At 31.8% G+C, this 27,884-nt stretch overlaps 4 protein-coding genes and 1 non-coding gene across 6 annotated transcripts; 3 read left to right on the forward strand and 2 right to left on the reverse strand.

Annotated features, from left to right (window-relative positions):
- Positions 1 to 2,992: 2,992 nt before the first annotated feature.
- On the reverse strand, positions 2,993 to 3,146 carry LOC116404182. Its single transcript, XR_004217119.1, has one exon. It is a non-coding gene; the product is annotated as a U12 minor spliceosomal RNA (small nuclear RNA).
- A 1,489-nt stretch (positions 3,147 to 4,635) lies between these two features.
- LOC101220312 (psbP-like protein 1, chloroplastic) lies at positions 4,636 to 8,063 on the forward strand. Its single transcript, XM_004149766.3, has 8 exons — positions 4,636 to 4,793; positions 4,888 to 4,993; positions 6,091 to 6,171; positions 6,340 to 6,422; positions 6,535 to 6,657; positions 6,735 to 6,806; positions 7,303 to 7,399; positions 7,660 to 8,063. Exons 1-8 carry the CDS (start codon positions 4,749 to 4,751, stop codon positions 7,761 to 7,763), a joined length of 711 nt encoding a protein of 236 aa, XP_004149814.1. The 5' UTR covers positions 4,636 to 4,748; the 3' UTR covers positions 7,764 to 8,063.
- A 398-nt stretch (positions 8,064 to 8,461) lies between these two features.
- LOC101220073 (60S ribosomal protein L23a) lies at positions 8,462 to 10,573 on the reverse strand. The gene is made up of 4 exons (XM_004149765.3): positions 10,467 to 10,573; positions 10,302 to 10,346; positions 9,052 to 9,415; positions 8,462 to 8,737 (listed from the first exon to the last, which is right to left on the reverse strand). Exons 2-4 carry the CDS (start codon positions 10,312 to 10,314, stop codon positions 8,653 to 8,655), a joined length of 462 nt encoding a protein of 153 aa, XP_004149813.1. The 5' UTR covers positions 10,315 to 10,346; positions 10,467 to 10,573; the 3' UTR covers positions 8,462 to 8,652.
- A 2,927-nt stretch (positions 10,574 to 13,500) lies between these two features.
- LOC101203348 (exopolygalacturonase-like) lies at positions 13,501 to 15,226 on the forward strand. The gene is made up of 4 exons (XM_031885889.1): positions 13,501 to 13,647; positions 13,747 to 14,046; positions 14,366 to 14,884; positions 14,978 to 15,226. Exons 1-4 carry the CDS (start codon positions 13,501 to 13,503, stop codon positions 15,224 to 15,226), a joined length of 1,215 nt encoding a protein of 404 aa, XP_031741749.1.
- A 4,655-nt stretch (positions 15,227 to 19,881) lies between these two features.
- On the forward strand, positions 19,882 to 27,571 carry LOC101202870 (sulfate transporter 4.1, chloroplastic). Of its 2 annotated transcripts, none has more exons than XM_004149780.3 (17): positions 19,882 to 20,457; positions 21,432 to 21,480; positions 21,642 to 21,843; positions 22,296 to 22,464; positions 22,885 to 22,950; positions 23,032 to 23,139; positions 23,556 to 23,663; positions 23,762 to 23,827; positions 23,932 to 23,992; positions 24,121 to 24,248; positions 24,733 to 24,774; positions 25,219 to 25,335; positions 25,554 to 25,605; positions 26,279 to 26,417; positions 26,536 to 26,624; positions 26,843 to 26,919; positions 27,001 to 27,571. In XM_004149780.3, the coding sequence occupies exons 1-17, from the start codon at positions 20,146 to 20,148 to the stop codon at positions 27,316 to 27,318; spliced, it is 2,103 nt and encodes a 700-aa protein (XP_004149828.1). In that variant the 5' UTR covers positions 19,882 to 20,145; the 3' UTR covers positions 27,319 to 27,571. The 2 variants fall into 2 exon arrangements, with proteins under 2 accessions (XP_004149828.1, XP_031742256.1); XM_031886396.1 differs by having other exon boundaries at positions 20,372 to 20,457; positions 21,638 to 21,843.
- Positions 27,572 to 27,884: the final 313 nt, after the last annotated feature.

The following is a 27,884-nucleotide window of genomic DNA, read 5'->3' on the forward strand; positions in this document are numbered from 1 at the left end:
GACTTTGAAATTGGTGGATTGAATTTCTTCAGGGGATTATTGTAAGGTTTCATTAGGCTATTTTATGGTGATCTAATCAAGTAGGGACTAATGGCTTAATAAAAGTAGTTTAGTTGGGACTATTGATTGTGAGGGAATGTTGGCTGTCGACTGAAATAGCGAAGAACAGGTGGAGAGGGAGAGATATGGGAGAGATATGGGAGAGATGAGGGGAAAATGTGAGAAGGAAAGAGATAATATGGGGAAAAATAATGAAAACTAATTAAATTGGTTAGGCCAAGGCAACCAAGTCTAGTAATGAAAACCCCCCGTGAGCAAATGACTCGAATAGCATGAATAATTTGGTAAACCCGAGCTAGGTTCTTTTTATATTTGAATTCCTCCAATTTATTTTTTTTTAAATTTAAAACCATCGAAATCCCCTCTTTCGGTTACCTCAAGTTTGAAACGATCTTTCATAAGAAATTAACATGTGCTCCATGAGTTTAACCTAGTTTTACCACTAAGACTAATTCCTGTGGATAGTTCAGTTGTCATTTGATTCGAATTTGGACGATATGCAATTCATTAGATCATTATGCCTTTGAAAAGGACTAGTATTTCGAAAAAAATTATAGGGAATCATCTATTTGGAAGAGAATTTATTTACATAGAACTTTTTTTCTAAAAAATTTGAGAATAACTATCATCATCATTTGTTTAGATAATAACGTTTAACAGATGAAGACGGCAACTGAACTGTCAAAAATTAGAATTTGCAAAACAAAAACTTCTTAGTTGCCTAAGTCATGGAGTTCGCTCATTTTAATACATTTCGTAGCTCTACCCTTGCTTATGCTAGCAATTTTGATATTACCACATCCTCTCCAGAATAAACTAGCCACAAAGAAGGTTTGATCAAGTATGCACAAAATTGATCATCAAACAAAACAACACATTTTTCTAAAAGTTGATAATATTGGTTGGGAATAAAACTTTTAAAACAAGAATAAGGAAGAACACAAGTTTTTTTAAGAACATAACTTGAAAAAATGGAGGAGAAAAGTCAAGAAAGGAAGAACTATTGTTACTTATTATAGAAGTGAGGAGCAGAGTTCTTATATATGAGGGAAATGAGTATATTGCCTTTTGACTAAAGTTAGTATATAAATTAAGAAAGTATGCACTAAAGTTTGTTGGATAATCTCATTAACACTTAATGGAATAGGTGTGTGACTAAATGAGATATCAATGTAAACACCTAGCTCACTAAGTTTCACTAATGGTTAGTGGAATGTTAGATGTTGAGATTTGACATGTAATTAGGTTATTTAAATGACTTATTTCAAATATTGAAAGACTTTTGCCTTTGATAAATTTTATTTTACAAAAAAAAAACATACCAAATTTATTTCTCTTCCAAATCTCAAACCTAAATTCTTCCTTCATTTTCCTTCTCTCTTACTTTTTTCCTTAACTTATTGAGTCCCACAACCCGGTTCTAAGTCATAAGAATAGCAAGTAAATCCTAGTAGTGGTCCCAGATTCAAGTTCGTAAGGAGATTTCGAGGTACGTGAAGCTACGAAGGTACTTATTATCTTTAACCCTACGTATTATCTTTAACCCTAATTTAGTTTAATTACGGTTATTGTTAAACTTTAAATTGCTTAGATGCTTCTAGAGTAAAAATGATATATTTTTTCCACCGTGCATATCTCATAATCCATCGATTCTTTCTTTGTATAATCTTCAAAAATAATTCTTTCCTTTTATCTTAACCTCTTATTTTAAGAATCTCAAAATATATTAGTCATTCTTCGAAAATAATTCATTCCCTTTATCTTAACCTCTTATTTTAAAGAATCTCAAAATATATTAGTCATTCTTTGAGTTCTTAAATAATTCATTCCTTTTATCTTAACCGAATCTCAAAATATATTAGTCATTATTTGAGTTCTTAGTAACTGGTCAGCTTTCAAAAAACTAAGGGGTCGTTTGAGGTAGGTTTAAGCCTCAGTTTATCATGGTTGGATTAGAGTTAAATAAACCTAACTCTTGTTTGGGACCCAATTTATGAAAATCCTGTTACCTCTTACTTTGTGGTAACCCGCTTAATACCCAGTTTTCCTCTATCCTTCTTTTTTACTTTCCCCTTCCTCTCTTTGTTTTCGTCTTTCCCTCTTTCCCTCTTTCCCTTTCCTCTCTTTATTTTCTCTTTCCCCCTTCTTCTCTGCGTTTTCTTCTTCTTTTCCATTCCACTCTATGTTTTCTTCTTTCCCTTTCCCCTTAGTATTTTCTTCTCCCTTTTCCTCTCCGTTTTCTATTTCTTCCTCCTCGATTTTGCTTCTCTTCTTCCTCCTTTCCCTCTCCGTTTTCTATTTCTTCCTCCTCGTTTTTGCTTTTCTCTTCTTCCTCCTCGTATGTTCAAGTTTCATAGCTATTATTATCTGAAACTTATGCTCTGTTTTGTGCCAATGTTTGTTCCCTTCTTAATTTTCTTCCGAACTTATACCACACTACCATTGCATTGAATATAGGAGACAAATAAGAAACTAGTAAGAATAAAGTTTTCTTCACTTCCAATTTATAATAGAACCTTTAGGTGAGTTAAAAGTTGTGCAGCAGCAGGCCCAGCAGCCATCAAAGCGTATCGATTTAGGAAAGTGAACAAAGCAAAGGGCAATAATCCCCCACTTATAAGGTGGAATTAAAGTGGGTAAGGCGAGAAGTAACTTTAATTGAGAGATCAGAGAGTGAGCAATTGCCTAATTGGGAGGTTCCAACGCACACCCTGAATTAAGTTGCATATCCCTTACGAAAACTCAATTTACAATTTTTTAGAAAAACTCAGGTACAAGGTAGAGGTAGGCTCTTTCAACAAATCAGGAATCAAATTTCGTAACCCACCTTATCATGAATCTAAAAACAACACTACGATAATAATAACAATAAATACAAACAATAGAGAGAGAGAGGAAGAGTTTGGAACTGATATTGGGGGGTGGGTATATTGGGAGGCCAGCACGAAAGAGTTCTGCAAAGTAAGCAGCGTCAACAATCGGCCAAGCCTTTAACCCCTCCACAAATTCATGCGCATCAACTTAGGTAGCGCTGCGGCCGGATCCCCCCGGCCACTTTGTTTTCCTTACTCATTAGTTTAAGGCAATTTTTACTGACGCGCCAGTCTTCTATTTATAACCCCCATCCCAATTCTCTTTTTCGCGCCTCTCCGATGTGGGAACTTTCATTTTTCTTTTTCTAACTTAATAATATTGACCCCCTATGCTATTTAATTTTAATTTCTAAATTATAAAAAAAAAAAAAATTCCAAAAGTTTTAAAATAAGAAAAGAAAAAATTCAAAAACTACTTTCATTTATTCTAAACTTTTACAACAAATTTCTCACAGCTAGAATTTGAAGTTTAAATTTTCCATCGATAATTTCACATTCTATAGATTCGATATCACTAGAAAGGATAATATGATATTTTCATTACATAGTCTACCAATTAAAAAAACAAACATGAAAGTGATATTTATATAAATATAATATAAATAATATATATGTTTACTTATTTAAAAATAATAAAATATTTATTTACTAATTTAATTAATTTTATATAATTTTTTTCAAAATATCCATCAACAACTCTGTTTTAAACCATGCATAAAACATAAAATTCCACAATAAAAATTTGTCTCTAAAACATACTAAAACAATAATTAGTCAAATAAATAAAATTCCAACTATCATCCTATATTAATAATCGAATAAATTTTTTATTTGACAATTAACTATATGTTAATTAAACAATAATTATTGAGATCTATGGTTTTCGTGATGTACCACTTTAGGTTATCAGTTAAATAAATTTAAAACTACAATTTTAACTTCAAACTTTCATGGATAAGAAAATTGGTGTAAATTTTAGATGATAATAAGCTCAACAGTATTTATAAATTTAACTAACATTTAATTTAAATTTTAGAAATCACATCTCTTTCAAATATCTACTTCTTTTTTATTTTAAAGTACTTCAATCTAACCATCCAAACGAACAAGTAAAAGAAGAAATTCAAATCTTAATTCCTTCTCTTTTTCCTCACTATCTGAATAAAAGGTTTACACTCTTCTCTTCTTCACCCTCAACTTCATTCTTCAATCTTCATTGGTCCGCTTTAATCTCTCAACCACCACTCAATACTGCTTGGATTTTTTATAAAAGAAAAATGCACTCCCTTCTAAATTTACTTCCTTCCAACTTAAAATAAGTTTTATATAATAACTTATATTAATGTATTTGTATCTGAACTTTTTTAGAAATTTGTGTATCGTTATACATAATCATATCTATATCATGTATATGCATTCTATTTCTTAAATCCATATAATTTTTATCTTATATTTACAAGGCATCAATCAAAATAATATGTTTCCAGACATGCGTGAAATTTATAACCTAAGTCTCGAGTAATGCATGAATAATTTTTATTTATCTTTTTTTTTTGTAAAAAAATTGGCTAATAATCCAAATTGATGTTAATGAAAACAATGAATTTAATTGAACTATTTTAAAAAAACAAAAAGGAGTATAGTTTAAATTGAATAAATAAGAGGGAAATTAAAGAAGAAAAGAAGTGAGGGGCCGACGTAAGAAATGTGGCTGAGGGAACCCGCGAAGTATAAGAAAACCAATAGAGATAAGGCAATCTTTACATTAACGACGAAGAAGCACATACCGCTTCACAACCAAAGGTACCTTCTTCAATGGCTTCTCTCCAAAACTCCCTCTTCATCAATTCTCTCCCTCAGGTTCACAATTCCTTCAAAACTCTTTCCAATCTCTCCTTCTCTCTTCTCCCTGTTCTTACTAACAATCTCGTCTTTTTCTTTTTTCCGCTCGCAGAAACTCCATGGCAGATTTGTTTGCTGCAGAGCCGGGGTTTCGTTTCTTGTCAGAGCTGAGCAAGCACACGGATCTTCAATTAATGGCCATGCGTGCAGTTCTGAAGGTCAGTTTTTACCGAGTTGACATGGAAAATCAGGTTTCACTTCAATTAAAGTGCCCGTTACACTGCCATTTTGCTTGATTTTGTGAGTTAATTGAATGTGCATGCTATTCAGTAATTGTCTTGAGTATCCACTTGACTTTGCGCTAGTAAATTGAGAGTGTTGAAGGTTTTATTAACTTTTAGAAAAGAGGACTCACATACATCCCTTACTGATGCTGCATTGAAGTTGTAGAAACTAGAAAGAAACCACATAGTCAAGTAGTAAATAGAATGGAGATTGAAACGAAATGAGATATGGACGATACAAATCTTCTTAAAAGACATTGTCTCGCCCTTATTTGTAGGTACCACGGTATTACTCAATCCTGTTACACTGGAAATGATATTACTTAAGCGTCGTATTGATTTTGTTGTGTGAATCAAGGGGTTGAATTTCGTCTAGAGATTTTATACAATTTAGATTGTCATACGTAAGGAAAATGTTATGAAACAAACAAATAAAAATAGCAAAAAAAAGTGTAAACTATAGAAATTTACTCCGTTCACTAACAATGTGTTAGCTACTTCACTAGTGGAAGAAGGACAATTTATTGTTGGAGAGAATAATTCAGAAACAAAGCAAATGACAGATCTAAGGTCAGAAAGTTTCTAGAGCAGTTTTCTAAAACCTGAGGTCAAATTGTAAAGAATGTAAGTATAGCCTTACGACTTAGGTTTCAAGGGCAAACTTGGTCATTCAAAGTGTCATATATCAAACTCAAGGTGTTCCAACAAAAAAACAATTCTACCATTCGAGGAAAATTACCTCGGGCTGAAGCCTCAGTCATGACGGGCTATTATGGACTTTTTTCCCTAGCTATCATGTACCGTTCCTTCACTAGTAACTTATAAACAACATTATCAATTGCCTTCTTTTCCAGCTGAAGGTACCAATTTCTCAAACTCAAATGGTATTTAATAGCTCTTATGATTTTATAACAATCCAGCATTTTTTATACTGCTTTTAGATCTGTTCACGTGAATGATCTCACTTCTTTCTTATCAGCTTTAGAAACAAAGAATTTCATTGTTCAATAGTTGCTCTGTTTTTTTGGCAGATAGACTTGGGAGACGCCAGCTACTATCTGGCAGTGCCTTTATAACTTGGATTTCTCTTGCAGACATGAATTCCATGTCATGTAAGATTTGTCTCTCTTCTTACTTACACACAACTTACGTTTCTCTTTCATTTAGCTGCTTATCTTCAAGTTCAATTCTGAAATTAGCACCTCTAGCGTGCACTGTATTTCTTTCTTCCAAAATGAAGGATGATGATATCCTAAGGGTACCCGCTTGATATTGCTCAGTTGCTGCAGAAACAAAGAAAGGGTTTCTGTCAGTTTCAGACAAGAAAGACGGTTACTCATTTGTCTATCCATTCGGGTGGCAGGTACACTAGTTGTTTAGTTTTTTTTCTCCACTCCTTTACTTTGCACACTTAATCCACTTTAAATTTATATCGGCACAAGATTAAAGTCTTTTTCCTCTCGAGGAATGAGCAGGAAGTAGTCATTGATGGTCAAGATAAGGTATTCAAAGATGTTATCGAACCATTAGAAAATGTCAGTGTGAATTTGATTCCAACCAGCAAAGAAGATATTCGAGATTTTGGGCCTCCTCAACAGGTTAGCATTAAACAGTTAGAATAATGCATGAAGTTGGTAATTTAATTTTGTAGTTAACTTCTTATCTCATGGTTCAGGTGGCAGAAACTTTGATAAAGAAGGTTCTAGCTCCTTCTAATCAAAAAACAAAATTAATTGAAGCATCAGAGGTTTGTCTATTATCCTTCGCTGAGATTTTATCGTACTAGTATTTAACGTATGGAGCGATAAATAGTAGCTGCAAATGGACTTACAAATTAAATCTGATGCACATGCATCTCTCAACACTACGGTGGAAAATTTTGGAATTCGGGATATTTTCCTGCACGTCCTTAGCAATATTGTAAATCAATCATCTAAAATGGAAAAACACACCCAAAATTAAAACCAGTCATTTTGTGCAATCAGTGAAGTGAAATCTGTCGTTTCAACACTTCATTCCAAATTCATGGCTACAAATATTGATGATAGAACCCATTCCATTAGGTTGTCAATGATCAAGTGTCCCTAGTTGTTTTAGTGCATTTGGGCTGTACATTTTTTTTAGCTTCAATCAAAGTTACAGCGAAAAACATATTTGTTATCTCGACCCCCACCATGGCCGAGACATAAAAACTGGTCCCTTTCACCTCAGCTATACACTCATTGATTTGTTGGATGATACAGCATGACGTGAATGGGAAAGCATACTACACATTTGAGTTTGTAGCTCAAGCTCCAAACTACACTCGCCATGCTCTTAGCACGATTGCTGTTGCCAATGGTATGAAACCTTCGCTAGTCTTGTTTCACTGCTGCTGGGGAACTTACTTCTTGAGCTTTTCTTGTTCCATTATATGTCAGTATTTTAGGCCTATCCAACAAATTGAATTCAAAACAGTTTTGGTTTCGTCTTATTTTACTATCAAACCATATAATGAAATCACATTTGAAGTCCACAAAGTAGAATCTACTTGGATTTCTAACAAAGCTCTTTTTCTTACATTTTTATTGTCAGTTATATCTGTCATTTTTCTATGGCAGGAAAATTCTACACTTTAACAACCGGAGCAAATGAGAGGAGGTGGGAGAAAATGAAAGATAAATTGCGCACAGTTGTTGATTCCTTCACAATTTCAAGTGTTTGATGGAGTTCCCCTGTTGTGAACACATTTATCATTATTCATTCAAACGTCATTCTAATTTTGATTACCCACCTTGTTTTAGAAGTAAACTTCAGTAAATTATCCACACCTTTTGTTCTTCAATTATTCTCATTCCCAAGCAAAACCCCTTGTGTTTTTGGATGACTATGTAAAAGAATGAAGTGGCACCAAGTGTTTGTTGGACCCTAATAGAGCATTTGTTGGACCCTTTTTTTAGACCTAAATTGTAATATCAAATTCATTTCACTTTCACAATTTTCAAGTCAACCTCTTTTTCATCCCGATTCAATCATTCTCACTTTGAGATCCCATTTAGATTATGTAACCTTCAATTGTTCTAACTCTCTTCTAATCCCAAATTGCACTCCAAACAAGGATGTATATTCTTGATTTCTTGTCTAATTTTCTACATGAAGAGATGATATTTATTGACAAATTAAAAAAGTATACCATTTTTTCTATGGGAAATGGTTCAAGAGCATATCCTTTGCATGGTTAAAGGAAGAAAACCAAAATATCAAATGGAAGTCAAAATTATTAATTCAGGGTAGAGACCGAGAAAAATTGGTGAAAATTTCTTGGTTTGAAGAAAATACACCTAGCAGGCTTAGTTGGAACCATGCGAGGCCAGACCCGACACTAGATTGTATCGTGAATGGAAATGAGTGAAGTCATTTGAGTTAAAAAAATACAAACTACAAAAAACATTCAAGAACACATTCTACGGTTCACGAGTCAACATGCGTTGCAATAGCTTAGTAGAAAACATCTTACTAATTTGCTGGAGAAAATCGAGGTCATTCCATAAATCAAAATTGTCATTGCAGAAAGATAATCAGTTTTCTCAAACAAAAAACGAGTGCTAATTAACTTAGATGATTCCAATCTTGTTTGCAACATCCAAAGCATCATAATCGGGAGTCAGCCTAACGTATGCCTTCTTGGTTCCATCAGGTCTGCAATTGTGGTATAAAGCACGTTGTCAGATAAAATCATGCCACAAATAAACATTTTATTAATCATAATTGAAATGTTAAAGTTAAAAGATAACTTGGCACTGTGACTTAAATAAACATTTAATGATAGCAATCAAAGTGCTTCGAAAGATCCTTTCGATAACATGAGACTAGGCTAATCATTTATACTGTTAGAACTCAGTGGATTAGACAAGAAATGTCCACAAAATATTGGGTAAGATTGAGATCACATCTAAGACGAGTACAACTCAACATTCTTGAATGAAACTACAGAGATGTTCAATTAAAATTACCTGATCAACGTGTTCACTTTCTTGGTCTGGATGTCATACATCTTTTTCACAGCATCCTTGATCTTTTTCTTATCAGCGCGAATGTCCACAATGAAAACCAAAGTATTGTTGTCCTCAATCTTTTTCATTGCAGACTCAGTAGTCAGAGGGTATTTAAGAATCTGATACTGGTCCAACTTATTCCGTGGAGTAACACTAATGCGTGGATACTTGGGATTTCTGTCCTTCTTCAATGTCTTTGGTCGGTGAAATGTGACGGATGTCCTGATTTTCTTGGCTTTCTTCTTAAATGTTGGGCCCGATTTTACTGCCTTGGCAGTTTTCAAGGCTTGAGCCTTAGGGTCAGTCTTCTTGGTGCTGTCAGCTGAGGGGAAGAGAAGTATCAAGCTTGATTAGTTTATTCACTTAAAACTAATACATTATCCAAGTACTTTGTGTGTTCAAGTGTTTTAAATTCATTCCTAGATGCATACAATAAAGAAAATCACTACCAAATGGAACCACGTATCGAAAGACTAATAATTATTATTATAATGTCAAACGCTTCCATTTATATGTAGTGTATTTCATTCAAAAGTTACGCCATTTTAAACAGTACTTTTTCAGAATGGGAAAGACATCAGAGCTGAGCCTTGGCAAAGATAAAAGGTGAAAACACAAACGACCCAGAACAACACACAATCATATAATACTAAATTATTGAATCAAACCAACTTCAGCACGTCACAAACATTGTTCCATTTCACAAACCGCATAGCAGCATTAATGATCTTTGTCCATAAATCTCAAAACCACAGATACCACGATGAGTGAAACACCTATCTTCTACAAATTCTATGAGCCTTCTATGTTCTAACACAGTTTATAATATTCACAATAGATAATCACCATTTTCCCAATCTGGACCCTATATAATCTATCTAAAAATATAGGGCTTACCAGACCAAAAAAAAAACAAGTAAAGCACCTGAGCTAATCAAGCGAATCATTAGATCGTATTACAAGTTAGGAGCCAGCGGACAATTATAAACAGATTATACAGATGTAGATTCATTTGAATAACATCTTCATGTCCGAAATTCTCTAAACTCGGCTAATTTTCAACAACTGATTCTAAAGAAACAAATCGCAACTGTTCAATGAACAAACGGCAGTAATGAAAAATGAAACAGCGCGGAAAATAACTTGAATGTACCGTGCATAAAAGTGTAATCGATTAACTGTTAAGACGTATAAGTTGATAGGCTTACCTTTTGGAGCCATTGCAGAGTCCTCTACCTAATCCCTACTCCGACCTGTTCAGGATAGAAAAAGAACACACACACACACAGAAATATCAATGAGTGAAGTGTAAACCCTAACCCTAACCATAAAATCGAAGGGGGAGAGTTTGAGAGGAAGTGAAGCAATCTTACCCAGACGAAGAAGCTGCTATCTGAAAAACTAGGTTTCCGCAAGGGGAGAAGATGATGCGCTTATATATTAGGGTTTTGTAGATAATACGCGGAAAATAATTTAAATCAATATATTTGTGACCCCAAATCTCAAATTAGGGCAATTTACAAAAATTAATCCTAAAATATGATAGGTTGTATTTTTAATGAAACTACTTGTGCTAATATTTTTAATTCTTTACTTCTTTTTCCTTTTTCTTACTTTGGAGATTAACGTATCTCCAACGTTCAAGTTTTGAAATTGTTGAACCATTATTAAACGAAAAAACTTTCAATGTCCAGAGTTTGGGTTGGAGCCTGGAGGTGCGAATGAACTGAGATCACGTTTGAATGTTATATGAAAGTATGTTTAATAAATGTTTGATATAAGTGAAAGTTGTTGTGGTGCACCTTTCTCTTTTGTTATGGTTTAGTCCTAAAATTTATAAAGTTAAACTTAAGTCATTTTAAAGTTGTATAAGTTTGAAAGGCTAATTTTTCTAATTTAGAGGTTTGATTTCTACAAATGTTATGAAGTTAATTATGGTTAATATCTAAACTTGTAAAAGTTTTAAGGTGTAATTGAAACCACGGTTATATAGACTTTTGCAATTTTCTTTAAAATTATTGAGGTATATTATATCAACCTTTAATTAAATGGTTGTTTGGGGCAAGGACTATGGCAGACTTTAATAACCACTTATTGCTACAATAAATATTATATTAAAGTCTTCGGTTAGTTACAGTAAACACTTGTTCAATACTCTTAACTTGCTATAATAACTATTTTATTTCTATCATCTTTTTTATTTTTGTTACAGTGTTTGTTATTTTATTCTCAAACTAAAATAATTTACATCCCAAACACATCTTATTCTAACCTAGACTAAAACAAGAGATAATAATAGAAATAGCAACTTGAAAAATGATAAAACGCGCAAAAGATAAGAAAAATAGCAAAAGTGACACCTACCTCATTTTTTTTAATTATATTAAACCTAAATCTACCCTAGTTATAGAATAATTCATATATTCCAAGTATATTATATTTGAGGGGTGTAAGAATATGGGTTGAACCTGAATAAGTCATACTACCTAACCTATATCATAATGGTTGTGTTAGGTTAAAATATGGGTTGAGTTTGATTAAAAAAATTTGATTTTTTCGAGGCATGTTGGGTTTCGGGTTGGAGGGTTGAAAAATTCGGTTCAACATTTTGAAATACGTTAATTTGAAACTTAAATGTAACCATTTTGAACTTTATTAACCATTAGAAAAAAAATATATACAACCTCACAGCCCAACCCATATTTTACGGGTTAGATTGGGTTAGAAACTAAATTTGGATTGCCAAATCAAAAATATGGTTGGGTTGCACAACCCAACTCGATTTCACCCGTATTGTATTTAAATTGCTTGAAGATGTATTTAAATAGACTCCAAATTTAGTAAATCCTAACTAAATTGATATTTTGGGATGGACAAAGATTGCAGCTATAATAAAGTGAGATTTATCTATAATATTTTTGAGTCGTTATATTTTAAACAATTTATTAACAAGTAATTATTATTAAATAATACATAACATATATTTTTAATACAAAATTGAAATTATATTTTAGATTAGATTCCTTAATTTCGTCCCAAATTACGTTTATTATGACAGGAAGAAAATCTTTTGCTTTGCGTCTAATGTATGAAGACTTTGAAGGTTAGAAGGGGTGAAACTTTGATGGCGATGATTTTCGACTTTTAGAGGAAAATTAGGATTTTGATAAGTATTAATTGATTTGATTGTGTTCATAGGAAAAAATTAGAGGATAAATATAATCATTGTTTTTTGGGAGTTTGAGTTAATTATTGGTATTTGTGATTTGTTGAATAATTATATTTGGGACCATGCAAGTTTTTCCCTTAGGTCATTTAAGAAATTGTTGCAACCTTTTTTTTTTCACATTGTTCGATTTGTTATTTTATCAATTTAAATTTAAAATTTTCATTTATCGAAAGTAAATATTTTATTTTGTTATTATTTTAGTCAATCCTTAAATAATATTCTATTACAATTAATAGGTAGCAATTTTACTAGGAAGTATATAGAATTATTTTTAAAAAAATTGAAAATATAGCCGAGTCTATCATTAATTAATCAATATTTGTTAGTGTTAATATCATAATGTAGTAAATAAGAAGAGTTGCATACAAGAGATTTATTTGATATGGATGTATGAACTATGCAAAACCTCCTTTACGAACTTGATTCCATGACACAGTCTACATAAATTTGTTCACGACGACACTCAAAACACAAAAATAAACAATGATCTTTAAAATCTATTGGATTGTACAATAATGGCAATAAAAAAATCAATAATTTTCCTTATCTTTACAAGTAACCAACTATTAATCATAATACATTCTTTTTTAAAATTTTCATTGACATTTATTTACTTTTAACCATAAAAATCATAGATACTCTAAATGATACTCAACAACACTATAACGATGTGATGATTAAAAAAAATCCAGATTGTTATAAATAACTCTTGGGCTTTACATTTTTACGTAACATGTACTAAAAAAAGTTTAATTTGTTTATTTCATGATAGTTCTTGTTTCGTTGGTTTGGTAATATTTTTGTTTCTTATAAAAAAATGTGATTGTTTATATTGGTGGCTAAAGGAAATTTTGCACCACACCCATTTAATGTAACGACTCATGAACAATAAACAAATTTTAGTTATCAAATTTGTGGATAGGTAGAAGTGAGGGAGGGTGGATAAAACAATATATCACACACCAAGTTCACAACCTCGTAACCTCTTTTAGGTTCATTGCATCATGTCTTCTTCCATTGATATATATATATATATATATATATATATATATATATATATATATATATAATATATATATAGATCTTGAATGCAAAATAAAATATCATCGTTTCATACAAAATTTATAAACATCAAACATAAAGAAAATCTTAAAAGAGAGAAGAAGAAAAAAGACAGTATGGGTGTGATTAAGTATTCAAATTTATTGGTTACTACATTCTTAATGTCATTGCTATCATTTACTATTGAGTCTCGATCTCATATTGATGTTATTTTTCCTTTGGAGAAGTATGGTAATATTGTGTCTGGTGCCGATGTCACTGAGGTATAAACACACAATAAAAATATATATCAAAGTGGTGACTTAATAAATTAATTAACTATTTTTGCTAACTTTTGTAGTTTTGTTACTTGTGAAACATAGGCTTTGAAAAATGCATGGAATGACGCATGTGCATCTGTTCATCCAAGTGCAGTGGTTATTCCAAAGGGAATATTTAAAGTAAGAGAAGGGAAATTTAAAGGTCCTTGCAAGAGCCCTATTGAAATTCGAGTTCGTGGAACATTGCAGGCTCCAAAACACCCTTATGGAGATAGCTGGATTACTTTTGCATATGTTGATAGAATGACACTATCAGGTGGAGGAGTTTTTGATGGCCAAGGAAAGACAGGTTGGGAAAAGAATGATTGTCATAAACGTATAGATTGTGCTAACCTCCCCATTGTAAGTTCCATACCTTTTGTTTTCCTATCCATTAACCACATTCGTCTTAAGTGGTTCGTTAGATTTTGTTCTCTATTATTTTCATTTTTACAATTTGATAAATGTGTTCTTAATATTATTCTATAATAATTAAAAAAATTAAATATTGAACGAAATTTAACCATAAAAAATTAGGCAAAAGAGCTACTTTTTTATTAAAAAAATATCAAGACTAAATAGATAGAGAAAACTCACATTTTTCAATCCTTCCTAATAGTTTGTGCATGACTTTCTCACCCTATCTTTGACACGACTTATTGATAACATATCAAATGAGCAGAGTTTAAGATTCGACTTCATTACCAATTCGATTGTGAGGAGAATAACATCACTCAATAGCAAAAACTTCCATGTCAACATCCTAGGGTGCAACAACCTCACATTCCAAGGTGTCAACATAATTGCACCAGAAGATAGTCCCAACACAGATGGAATACACATTGGTCGATCAATTGGGATCTCAATCTTAAAATCTCGAATAGCAACAGGAGATGATTGCATCTCACTTGGAGATGGAAGCAAACAAGTGAAAGTCGCCAATGTGACATGTGGGCCAGGTCATGGAATAAGCATAGGAAGTCTTGGAAAATACACTAACGAAGAACCTGTCGAAGGTGTCATAGTAAAGAATTGCACAATAATAAACACCACTAATGGTGTTAGGATCAAAACATGGCCAACCTCTCCTGCTGCTGGTATTGCCACCAACATGCATTTTTCAGACATTACAATGGTCAACGTTAGCAACCCAATTCTCATAGACCAAGAGTATTGTCCATGGAATCAGTGCAATCGCGAGGTATATTGATCACATTCTTAAAACTTTGATTTTGAAATTCTTCGTGCATGTCAACTTTATGAATAAACGTTAATTTTTACTTTCATTTTTCAGATTCCGTCAAATATTAAGATTAATAAAGTGAGCTTCGAAAACATTAGAGGAAGTTCTGCAACTCCAGTGGCAGTCAAACTTATTTGTAGTAGCAACCTACCATGTGACGAAGTAAAAGTAGCCAACATTGACCTCATTTATAATGGAATAAATGGTTCTATTACATCTCAATGCATGAATGTGAAACCAATCATTTCAGGAATACAAAATCCTTCGATTTGCTCTTCTTACACTACCGCTTCAAAATGATGGACAACCTTACTTAGAATATAAGACACCTCATTTGTCTTTTGTTTTTTACTTTTCCAAACAAACAAGAGGTTGTAATGTCTCAAGCTTGATAATATGGGTTCCCTAGATTTATTAATGAAATTTCTTATGTAATTAATATAAACAGTAGTCTTAAATTTAGATTCCTTTTGTCACTGTTGAAAAATAAATTTTGACTAATTAGATTATGTCACATCATCACAGTAAATATGGTCCAACAAATAAATGAGCTCAAGCCCAAGTTCAAAAAGCGAATGGGCCTAAGTCCAAGCCCAATTCGCAAATAGGCTCAAGTCCAAGCCCAACAAGCAAATGAGTCGAAGTCCAAGCCCACCAAGCAAATGAGCTCAAGCCCACCTAAAGCCCATAAAATTTATCTATAAATAGAGTTCATTGTCATTCAATTCTGGGGGTCTTTGGTTAATGAATAATTGAAACTCTGAAGAATTGAATATTCAAACTTCTATAAAGCTCCCAAGACGTGCAAGTTCTTATCGAATTCCAGAAAACTTAGACTTGCAACTACAATATCCTAAAGATCGAATTCCAGAAGACTTAGACTTGCAACTACAATATCCTAAAGATCGAAGATCAATAAATTTTAAGTTTTTATCTTGTATTCGAGAGATCAAACTTTACTTGAATTCCATAAGACTAAAACTCAAATAGACTTGCAATTACAACATCATAAAGACCGAAGATCAATATTCATCAATATAACAAAGTTTAATTTCACGAATTATATTTATTTGAAATCTCGTGTGAACAGTCACTTTCAATGAAATACCCCTATTTGTTGATAAATTTTACCAAATTTTATAAAATAATTTCTTATATATATATATATATATGAAGTTATAATGGACTTAAAATATAATAACTATAAATTCTTTACCGACTTTACTTGGACTATGCCTTTATAATTAATATCTCACATTGTTTTCTTATTTGGACCTGACCTCTCCTTTATAATTAATATCTCACATTGTTTTCTTATTTGGACCTGACCTCTATTCATTCATATACCCTCGTATAAATTCAAATGTTAAATAAAATCAAATGAAAATAAAGTAAAATCAACATACCTTTTATTCTCGAGAGAATGTGAGTTTAATTTAAAATATCATTACCCAAAGTTATTTCAAATACACACTTATATAAGTTTTCCTTACAATCCATGTTTAAGAATTAAATTCATTTAACATCTCAACTTTCATTTGTGTTCTTATTTATTGTATTATTGGAATACATTGTGTGGCATGGACATCCATGTTAGTCTTCAATTTAAGAAGTGAACTTGATTGGAGTGAGAAAATTAGTCCTTCCAATGTTTAAGCAAAAATTAGTTTTTTTGACAAACAAATAATGGTTTAACTACATCATACCTCTAGTGATGTATGTAGAAATTTTGTCGACAACACTTGACCTACTAATAATATTGGTACATGATCAATTTTTTACATATATATTGAGTAATTATAACGGATAGTAATTTTATAAATAATAATTAATCACATAGCAACATTTTTAAAAGAATTACAAATATAACAAAATGTATCTATGATAAAAGGTTATAGTTAGATCAATATCTGCAACATGGTTTATCAATTATACATTTAACTTTGACCAATTTTGCTATATTGACATCTTTTTTAATGTTGCTATGTATGCTAATATTTTGAATAGATGACTATAGAAATAGCAAACTTATAGATAACAACTTGAAAAATAACAAAAGGTGGCAGGAATAAGAAAAACAGCAAAAACTAAACGTGTCTATTTATTTAATTATATTAATCTTGAACCTACTCCTGGTTATAAAATAATTCATAGATTCAAAATAAAAGTATAAAGTTATTTGAGAGTCCTTTTAAAATTAGATAGATTAAAAAGATAGATTTTTAAAATGTATGCACTAAAGAATAGTATATTTTTAAAATTCAATAAAATTAAACAGTTATCTTTTAAAATTAGGAAAACTAAAATAAAAAAACGTTAGTTAATTAATATTAACATCAATTTGAGGAAGGCTAAATGTGTCTTTTCCGACTTTTCTCATTTCATCAAAAATCATTTCCACCGTTCTATTGGCTTTTCTGCTCCTATTCCCTTGCGACACGTGTGATTGCCACAATGGTCATTTTAGCCAAATTTATCATTTCAAATATATGAAATCAAATAATGAGATTGCATATCTCCTCTCCTACTAGTGGCATCCTTGTTTTTGTAATATTTTATTGGGTTGATTTTAATGTATTTGAACCTTACTTTAATTATAGACCAAGTATATGATTTGACAATGAAAGGTCACTATACTTTTTACAATTGGGGTCCAATACTTTTCCATTTCCAATGCTGTTGTGTATTTTAGTTGAGTTTACTATTGAAAATACTTTTATTTAAACATTTTCCCTTCAATTCAGTGATAGTGATGTGATATTAAAAACAAATACGTTTCTTTATTGGGTTCTCTTAATTCAACTCACCTATATGGACTTTACAAATATTCATGTCTTAAATTGTAATAAACCAACGTTATTAGAAAGAAGAGAAGCAAGAATTAATGATTTTATCCTTTGGGGTGCCTTTATTTTTCAAAGAATGTTGGGATGATCTTTAAATATTTTTTTAAAAAGAATATTTAAATGATTATTATATAATTTTCTTAATACGGAACGATTTGAAGAAATAACTTTGTGGATGACACATACAAATTTCAATTGAGTTAGGATCTTTTTGATAAATGATTGTTAGAGTTGTTTAACGGTTAGATTTTGTTTAGAACGTGTTTAAAATTGAGTCTCTAATTTTGAAACATTATATTAATTGAACTATACTTATTTTGAAAGTTACTATTAGTTTGTGAAAAATGTTATGGTCATTTTAGATTTAGGTTGACATATTAATTAATCAACTACATGTTTTTGTTTTTATGATTGAGATGGACCTCTTTCTCGTCTATTGCCAATTAAAGTTGTGCCATCACGATTCCACTCGATCAAAGTGTTAATTTGACATTGGAACGTTGGTAAATGAATCAAATTCATTTTTTTAATTTTTAAAGTGAATTAAACCAACCAATTTAAAGATTTTGTTTCGACTAGAAATCAAACTTATAAAGAAATGTATATTTGTAGTTAATATTATGAGTACTGTTTACAATTTTTTAAAATATAAAAATGTGGACGATATAACTAGATTTTTTAAAAATATAATGAAAACTATAAATAAAATTTTTGTAGGCATTTTAAAAAGTGGAAATATTTATTATTTATATTGCATTCATATAAATGTTTGGTAGATTTTTTCTACTATATAGTAAATAAGATTGATTCGCCCTTTCCCTTTTACATTAATATCCAAACTATAAAATGTCTACAAGTTGACCCAAAAAAAAAGATAATATCATATTTGAAAGTCCACAGCAATTTATCTATAAAATAAATTTTAAAAAAGCAAGCCATAAATAAAATAAATAAATAGATAATAATAACAATAAAGGCTAAACTAAATTAATTAAGTCGTTTTAATTTGAAAGAGAGAAAGAAAAGGAAAGGAAATAAGAGTTAGATATGGTGAGAGGCCGCCTCGCCCCGCCCCAGGCTTGTAGGCAACAAGAACCGAAAGCATTCATCACCACGCAAATTCCAATTTTGAATTTGGACGCAAACCCATCCCAATACATAAATAACCTTAATGCAAACCTTTTTTGTTATTTTGTCATTTATTTTTATAGTTAATAATTTCAAATCAATGACTTTTCTTTTTCTTGTTTTATTTAAAAAAAGGTTTTTGTTTCAATAGCATATTGATATTTTATATAAATGATATTCGAAATCACCATCTGATTATTTTATTTTATTTGTTGACAACTCTACACGTTTGTACTTGCAAAATTTTAAATATAATAAAATAAAGAAAAATATTTATTAGTATATTTATTTTTTGTCATAATTTTTTTTAAAATTCATGTATAATTATTAACTTATTTAACTTTTTTGAATAAAAAATTATTAGCAATCAGACGATGGATTTGATTAGGCTAGCTATTTCTTTTATTGTGTGTGTGAGACAACATCAATCAAGATTTTACAAATAAGGAGGAATGATGAGTAGGAGAAAAATAAATAAATGTACGAAATTTAAGTGAAAACTAAATGTTATAGTCTGAAAATAAAGTAAAAATACTTAACCCGAATGCAAAAGTAAATAACATTATGAGAGGCATAATTAGAAAATGTTGTTGATGTCAATTTTTCGTGTGTGGTCTGTAATGAAATATTACAAGTCAATAAGTTTGTCGAAACCAATAAGTTTGTCGAGGTGGATCATCCACCCAATACATTCATTTTAGTTTTGGAGTTAGAAATTGAGACTAAACCATTTTAATAAGTTCAATATACGTGATTGTATTTGAATTAATTGAGTTTTTTCGATATTTGTATAGATGGATTAAAAATGTTAGATGAAGTTATGTAATTAAAGATGGGAAAGAAAAATTGAGTTAGTTGATAAACATTAAAAGGGTAAAAAATAGAAAATTGTAATATGTAATTAATTTGTTTATGGTTGTATTTTTAAAAATAATACATGTACACTTTTTGTATAAGAACGGAATATGTTCTTAATACATCCTATAAGAAAAACGAACGAGGATTTTGTAAAAGCACTGAATCCTCTTTATTTCTATGCTGACAAGATGATTGATGAGGAGAGGCAACCTCCTCTGATGAACGACGTCCAATGACCATGAATTCCAAATCTTTTCCGGCAAATTAATTTGTTTCCATCCACAAAATCTCTTCCATTTCCTCCGATACCGTCTCCCTTCATTCATTCAACACTCCCTCTCTAGTTCTCCATCGGAATCCATACAACTCCATGCGCTGATTTTGCGCATGGAGATTACATACTCATCACCTAGCGCCAACAGTCTTTCTTTCTCTAATTCCGCCATGCCTACCTCCGGCCGACCTGTTAAGGTTATTCCATTGCAGCATCCTACTACGTCGTCGTCTTCTACGACTGGTGGCTTTGGCGCCGGTACTCTGGTGAAGTCATGGACGACGAAGGTTAAGCGGATGACTTGGATTCACTGGATGGAGCTTCTCTTACCTTGTTCTCGTTGGATTAGAACGTATAAATGGCGGGAGTATTTACAGAGCGATCTCTTGTCTGGGATTACTATTGGTATCATGCTCGTTCCGCAGGTATGTTCGTTCTTTTTTTTGTTCTCGAAGTTTGATTCAGAAATGATTTGTGGCAGTTCGATTTTTTTTTTCTTTTGTTTAGTTGTTGAGGAAGATAGGAAAGAAATTACAAGAGATTTGAGTGTTGTTTGGTAGCTTAAAACAAAGAATAAGTCAATTATGCCAATCGAGTGTTTTTGTTTTTGGAATTTTTTACGTTGCATCCCGATTGGTTGTAGCTAAAAAATTGAACAGTGTTTTAAACCGAAAAGAAAATTCACTGAAGTGTATTTGCTGAAATTCACTAAATCTGTTTCAGGACACTTTATTTTATTTTTTTCCCTTTTTTGTTCTTTTTTCATGGGTAAGTAACTTCAAGTCCGGTTCCTCATCCTTAATGACCTTAATGATTTCTGGAGCCATTTACTTTGGGTGATTATGAATGTTTTTGGGTTTACGTCCACTCTGTAATCAGTCTAAGTTCAAGTTTAGTACGAGTACCACAATTGGCAGTTCCTTTAAACGTTCAGTCTTGTTTATGGAACGAGAACAAATTATCACCATTGGATTTCTAGTTCAATCAGTCAAGCAAGGAAATATTGATGTTTGAACAATCTTGTCTTGACATCAACTATCTTATATTTCCCCTGATTCAGCTCTTCAATCATGTTGCTTGTCATTTCAAAAGTTTCATTTCATCGATTTTGCGAGTTACGTTACAATGTAACTGATGATTTTTGAAAATGAGCAATGAACATTAAAATCTGTACAAGTTACAACTAAGACAGTCAGATTGAATTGTCACCATAGATATCATTTTTGTTTTGTATAGATTAGTAACTTCAAAAGATCTATTATGGCATAATGTAAATTTTCTTACCATAGATCAAGTTTCTGTTGTTGAAGATTTTGACCTGTCTTAGACTCTATTTTACTTAAATATTTCACAATAGTTGACTTAAGTTATGGTCTGACCGCTTGTTCTGATTTACCAGGCAATGTCTTATGCAAAACTAGCCGGGCTTCGACCGATATATGGACTTTGTAAGCTAACAAATCTTTAATTGAAAGGAAACTGTTCTGATGGCGTTGGTGTCTTTTTCTTCCCTACATTTTGCTAACGTTTATATGCTCATAGATTTGAAAGCCTCTCTGTATTACATAACCTATTTTCATTTAACTCTATACTTTTTATTGCAAGGCAGATTCAGGTTTTCTCCCTTTGTTTGTCTATGCAATATTTGGTTCTTCTCGTCAGCTTGCCGTTGGTCCAGTAGCATTGGTTTCTTTACTGGTTTCCAATGTCTTGGGTGGAATTGTCAATTCATCTGAGGAATTATATACTGAACTCGCTATATTATTGGCACTTATGGTTGGAATATTGGAATGCACAATGGGTCTTTTGAGGTAGGTATCCCTTCCCACTTCATGAGAAATTTGTTTCATGTAAAAGGTTATTATTTCATATCTCAATATATTTATATTGATATTTGACAAATTAGGCAGTTGAATCAGCAAACTTATATGTAATTAATCACCAATTACATTGATAAAACGTGTTATAGCACTTATCAAACTGAACCTTGAACAAAATTATTGGTTTTTATCCTATTTAGTGACTGTGTTATAACTAAAACATTGTTTTCGGAATACTTGAAACGGAAGCATTATTTTTGGAGGGTGAATGTTTCACTTATATAATAACAGCTAGTACCTTAACCAACTGTCTAATGGCAGAATCCTTTTGTAGAATTGGGTATGAAGAAAACTAGTCTCCTAATAATTCTATTATTTGATTAATTTGATTAAATTTGTCCTAATTAGATACTCTATTTCACTATTTTGTTGCCTTTTATCAGGCTTGGATGGCTTATTCGCTTTATCAGCCACTCTGTAATCTCTGGCTTTACTACAGCTTCTGCCTTTGTGATTGGATTATCCCAAGTGAAATACTTTCTGGGGTATGATGTATCAAGAAGTAGCAGAATCATCCCTCTTATTGAGAGCATAATAGCTGGAGCAGACGGGGTATGTGTTGCGGGTCTTGTATTAATTTTTTTTTGGTGATTTGTATTAGAGTAGCTTCAAACTAGAAACTTTTCATGCAAATCCGATTAATAAATACCTGATCGAACTTAATTCCAATGGACAGTGCTGTCTCTCTTTCTAATCTCCTTAGGATGCACTTTAAAGTATTTTACATCAACTCCTATTTTGGCAATTAAGTTAAAGTTCTAATCTTGAATTTTGAAATCTCCTTTACTTGGTAAGCAATTCCACTTTAACGCTCATGGCATATTTAGTTTGGAACATCAACTAATACACCACAGAACAAACAAGGGAAAAATTAAATTGATAAAGTATCTTTGCATGAGATTGTTTTTACAGGATTTGGATCTTATTCAGTTTTCTATATGTTTACCGTCTAATGGAGATTTTAATATGTAGTTCTTATGGGCACCTTTTATAATGGGATCAGCTATCCTTGCGGTACTCCAAATCATGAAGCATTTGGTATGGAATTTTATCTATAATCTACTTATTAATAATAGTAAATTATCATCAGATTCTTATGATTTTAGCATTTGTGATTAGGGAAAAACAAGGAAGCACTTACGGTTTCTCAGAGTTGCTGGTCCCCTTACAGCAGTTGTTATGGGCACAACTTTAGCGAAAGTATTAAATCTACCTTCCATCTCTTTGGTAAGCAATTATAATAAAAAGAAATTAAGATCCTTTCTCGGTCTGTTTGTTACTTTATGCAGATTCAACAGTTTTATGCAAATGTCTTATAATAATATGCTTCAAACCAGAATCATTTTAATTTTGTTGCAATGCTCCATAAACTAAAATTGGTGTATGTTAATTATGAACCATGCATAGACAATGACCTGGTAGTTTTAGTGAAAGACTCCATACATATATTTGAATTTTGTTCTTACAGTGTTGATTGTGGTATTTAATTGATTTATATTCATGCTGTTTGCTCTTTATTTTTCCTTAAGAACATACACCTGCTATTTGGTAGTCTTATAGTTTTTTTTTAAAGAATTAGAAACTTCAGATGATTTGTTTACAATGAAGCAAGAATGCTTATTAAATGAGTGTTATTGGTTTAGGTTGGAGACATTCCCCAAGGCCTTCCAACGTTTTCAATTCCTAAGAGATTTGAGCATGTGAAGTCGCTGATTCCAACTGCCTTTCTAATTACTGGAGTGGCTATATTGGTAGGAGTAGTCATTCTTACCTCCCGAAATTTGGTGCTTACGTCATTATCATTCTTGATGATCGGTGGTTTCTTTTGGACATTCTCTTTTGTACTTAGGAATCTGTTGGGATTGCCAAAGCATTAGCAGCCAAGAACGGGTACGAGTTAGATTCAAATCAGGAGGTATGCTTCTTTTGTCCTTCGAAAACATATCTTGTACACCTTGAAGCAGACTACTTCAACTTGGGAAAAGTTATTTCTAATTTCTATTATTCTTTTTGTAACAGTTATTTGGCCTTGGAGTAGCCAATGTTGTTGGCTCATTTTTTTCTGCATATCCTACAACAGGTATCTTTGAGATTTCTCTTATTCAGCTACTAACCATGGACTCATAATTGACTAGAAATATAAAATAATCTCATATTTCTTTGTTCAACAAATCATCAGTCTGATTACCTTTTCTTCCATTTTCGTAGGTTCTTTTTCAAGATCAGCTGTGAACCATGAAAGTGGAGCAAAAACTAGCTTATCTCAGATTGTTACAGGAATCATTATGGGCGGTGCCCTTCTTTTCTTGACTCCGCTGTTTGAGCACATACCTCAGGTTTATTTCATTTCTCTGCATTATAAAAGACATTAAAGTAGCAGGGTACTTGGACCATGTTATTGTTTGTTCCATTGCGTTCCCTTTTCCTTCTACAGAGAAGGTCATGACACTAATGCTGCAACCAGCGTTAAATATTTTGAATAGGAGCTGAGAAAACTTAAATGTGGTTTTTTTAAAATAAATATATAATGAACTCTTTTTAATCTTTAATGCTTAAACTTTGAGATTAAAAATTACTTTTAACATTTTATTTCTTATTACTATTACCATCTTCCATATCCCCTTTTGGACTTGAACTTCATTAACCTGCACTGCACTGGACGTAGTTTATGGATTGTAGTTTCAGAAGCAGTTTATGGATTGTAGTTTCAGAAGGAGGAAATATTGTAGTAAATTTGAGATTCCAATTCTATGCATTTCAAACACATCTATTTTTTAATTAAATATGCTAACTTTGTTAATTTGTTCTCTGTCATCTTAGTGTGCTTTGGCTGCGATTGTCATCTCTGCTGTAATAACTTTGGTAAGTACCACTAATCTAGCAGATTCTTTTTCTGAGCTTGATCCTTTGATCATGATAACGAATGATGACTAAATGTACTTCTTATCTAATCAATGAGCTAAGTCATGATTAGAGCTAGAGCACATGCTCATATTGATAGAGTTTGGTCAAGAAAAAGGACTTGGAAAAAAGTACTAAGTTTTGTTGTTCAATAGTCATTAATTCTTTCGTATAATTTGACTGATAACTCATATGTGAAATTCCATATTTGTTCATTGCAACAAATCATGTTTCCCTGTTTATTTAAATGGGAGATTCACGATTGAAAGGGACCATATTTTCCTGCTTGTTTAAATGAGATCATCTTATTATGGAACTTTATTATCATTTCTTTTTCATGATGTGTATTTATAGCTGTCATGGAGTAACTGCTATTCATTTTTCTTTGTATGCCTATTGTTTCAGGTGGATTACGAGGAAGCTATTTTTTTGTGGCGTATAGATAAGAAAGATTTTCTTCTTTGGGTGATAACTGCCGTTGCTACTTTGTTCCTGGGTATTGAGATTGGTGTCTTAATTGGGGTACATATTTATAATCTGATCTGAACAATAGTGTTATTTACATAATTAAATACCGACTTTTTGTGTGCTCTAGTTTATTACGGAAATTGTTTTATCTTAGCTTTCAACTTGAACAGATTCGTGGTTTTGACCTATTTAATGTTGTTTGACTTGTCCATGGTCTATTTTCTAAGAGTATCTTGAAAAGAATGTGGTTTAATGTGAAGTTTATATCGTAGGTGGGTGTTTCACTGGCCTTTGTCATTCACGAATCTGCAAATCCACATATGGGTAAGTCGTGCATTTCTAATGCTTTTATGTGAACGTGGCGTGTTGTGTCCCACATTTAAGTTTTACCTCTATTAAAAATTTAAAATTAACCTTGTGTGATTGATTTATGTATCTTGTCAAAAAGGCGCCTAGTGAATTTTCATTATAGATAATATAAATACTGTAGTAATCTAATTATGCTTCTGTTCTCTAACCAATCACGTATGGTTAAGTGATACACTACTTCCTGACATTTGGCCTATTTATTTAATCACTTCTATTATTGAATAATTATATCCTTCTGCGAAATGACTATACAGAAAACAAAAATTCTTTGAGGTATTGAAGTACATGATCCTTAGAAGGAGCAAAAGGCTTGTAATTAATCGATAAAATTAAATTGTCATTGTTTACTTCTGATATTATGAAGTATCCTAATTAGAGTATCCTGAGAGAGAGTAGAGAATTGGGTTTGAAATTGTGTTGACGATTTCAAGAATAAGAAATTACTACTAAATATCCCAAGCCTATGCGCAAGCACAAACAACTGATCAATTCTTCAACTTACTTTGTTCTAACTTGCTCTATTTATAACCCTTTTCTTTTAACAAACTTGTTAATGACTACTACGTCTAACAAAATGCTATGGTATCCTCATACTTCAATGTTAACTCTTTGATTTGTCATTTTACAGCTGTACTGGGGCGTCTTCCCGGCACCACTGTGTATAGAAATGTTCAACAGTATCCTGAAGCATATACCTATAATGGGATTGTGGTTGTTCGAATTGATGCACCAATTTATTTTGCTAACACAAGTTACATCAAAGACAGGTGCTTCTTCCCACCCGTCCTCATCCTCACAATTCCATTGAGGCCAATTACTTGCCTTTTTATCTTCTAGTTTTTTCAAGTATACTAAAATTAAAAATATATCTATATTTCTTCACAGGTTACGTGAATATGAAGTAGAAGTGGATCAATCTACTGGTCGTGGACCGGACGTCGAAAGAGTCTATTTCGTGATTATAGAGATGGCACGTAAGTTTATACATCATCCCTCGTTGTTCTCTAGTCAATCCAAAAAGACTCTTAACATAAAGAAATTTGTGCTTAATGATGTATAATCAACTTAGTTTTGCTTAAATCCATTCTCAAACACGACTACTAAAACTATTTGCTTCTTTATTTTTTGACCTTTTCAGTCTTAATTATTAATTTCAGTTTCTGTTTTCCCATTGTGTTCTCTACTTGGGCAGCTGTTACCTACATAGATTCAAGTGCTGTCCAAGCTCTAAAAGATTTATATCAAGAGTACAAACTCCGTGATATTCAGGTAGTTTTAACTTCATTTCTCTCACCACAACACAAACAATCACTAAATTATTTCTCGACTAACCATTTGGTTCATATACAGATTGCCATTTCCAATCCGAATCGAGACGTTCTGCTTACATTTTCAAGATCAGGCGTCGTCGAGCTTATTGGCAAGGAGTGGTTTTTTGTAAGAGTTCATGATGCCGTTCAAGTTTGTCTTCAACATGTAGAGAGCTTAAATGAAACAACCAAAACATCGGATTCATCTCCTAAAGATAAATCAAGCTTTCTCCAAAGTTTAGTGAAGTCAAGAAGTGAGGATTTCTCAGTGAGTCAGTTAGAGTCGGGCTTCCAAAAGCTTCCAAGTTTCAATGAAATTGACCCTCAATTGGAACCTTTACTATCTCGAAAGCCTTGAAAATTATTCGGCCATTTGTCTTTATATATATATATATATATAGAATGCATTATTGCATATGATTTCGATTATTTTGTAAAAGTTGTGCATATGTATGCTTTGATTAAACCGTTAACTTCGTATATGTAAATTGATTCGTTGTGATATTTGAGTAAAGGTACAGTGTATTTCGTCCATGTATATTTTGTCCAAGTACGTTTGAATCGAGCTTGTCAATATTGCTCAATTGTATTTGACATACTTATTCTCTTAAGTTTGGAGGTTTAAATTCTCACGTTTTAAAAAAATGATGTAGTCCGTTGCATTGTTTGAAAAGTGAATATGATTTGATTGGATGTAATTGGTCGTGAACATGATTTGATTATTTATTTTAACTGGATCTAAAGTTTTAAAAGAAAATACCAACTTATATAAAAAAGAAAAACTAACGAAAAAGTGCGTTTATCATTTGGATATGATGATTCTAAACTCGTTCAACCAATTTTTTATATATATTATTTATTTATTTTTGCAAAAAACTGAAGATAAAAAATCTTAATTCTTGAAACACCCATTGGCATTTCAAG

Source organism: Cucumis sativus, chromosome 5 (genome assembly GCF_000004075.3).
Source record: "Cucumis sativus cultivar 9930 chromosome 5, Cucumber_9930_V3, whole genome shotgun sequence".
NCBI classification, from domain to species: Eukaryota; Viridiplantae; Streptophyta; class Magnoliopsida; order Cucurbitales; family Cucurbitaceae; genus Cucumis; species Cucumis sativus.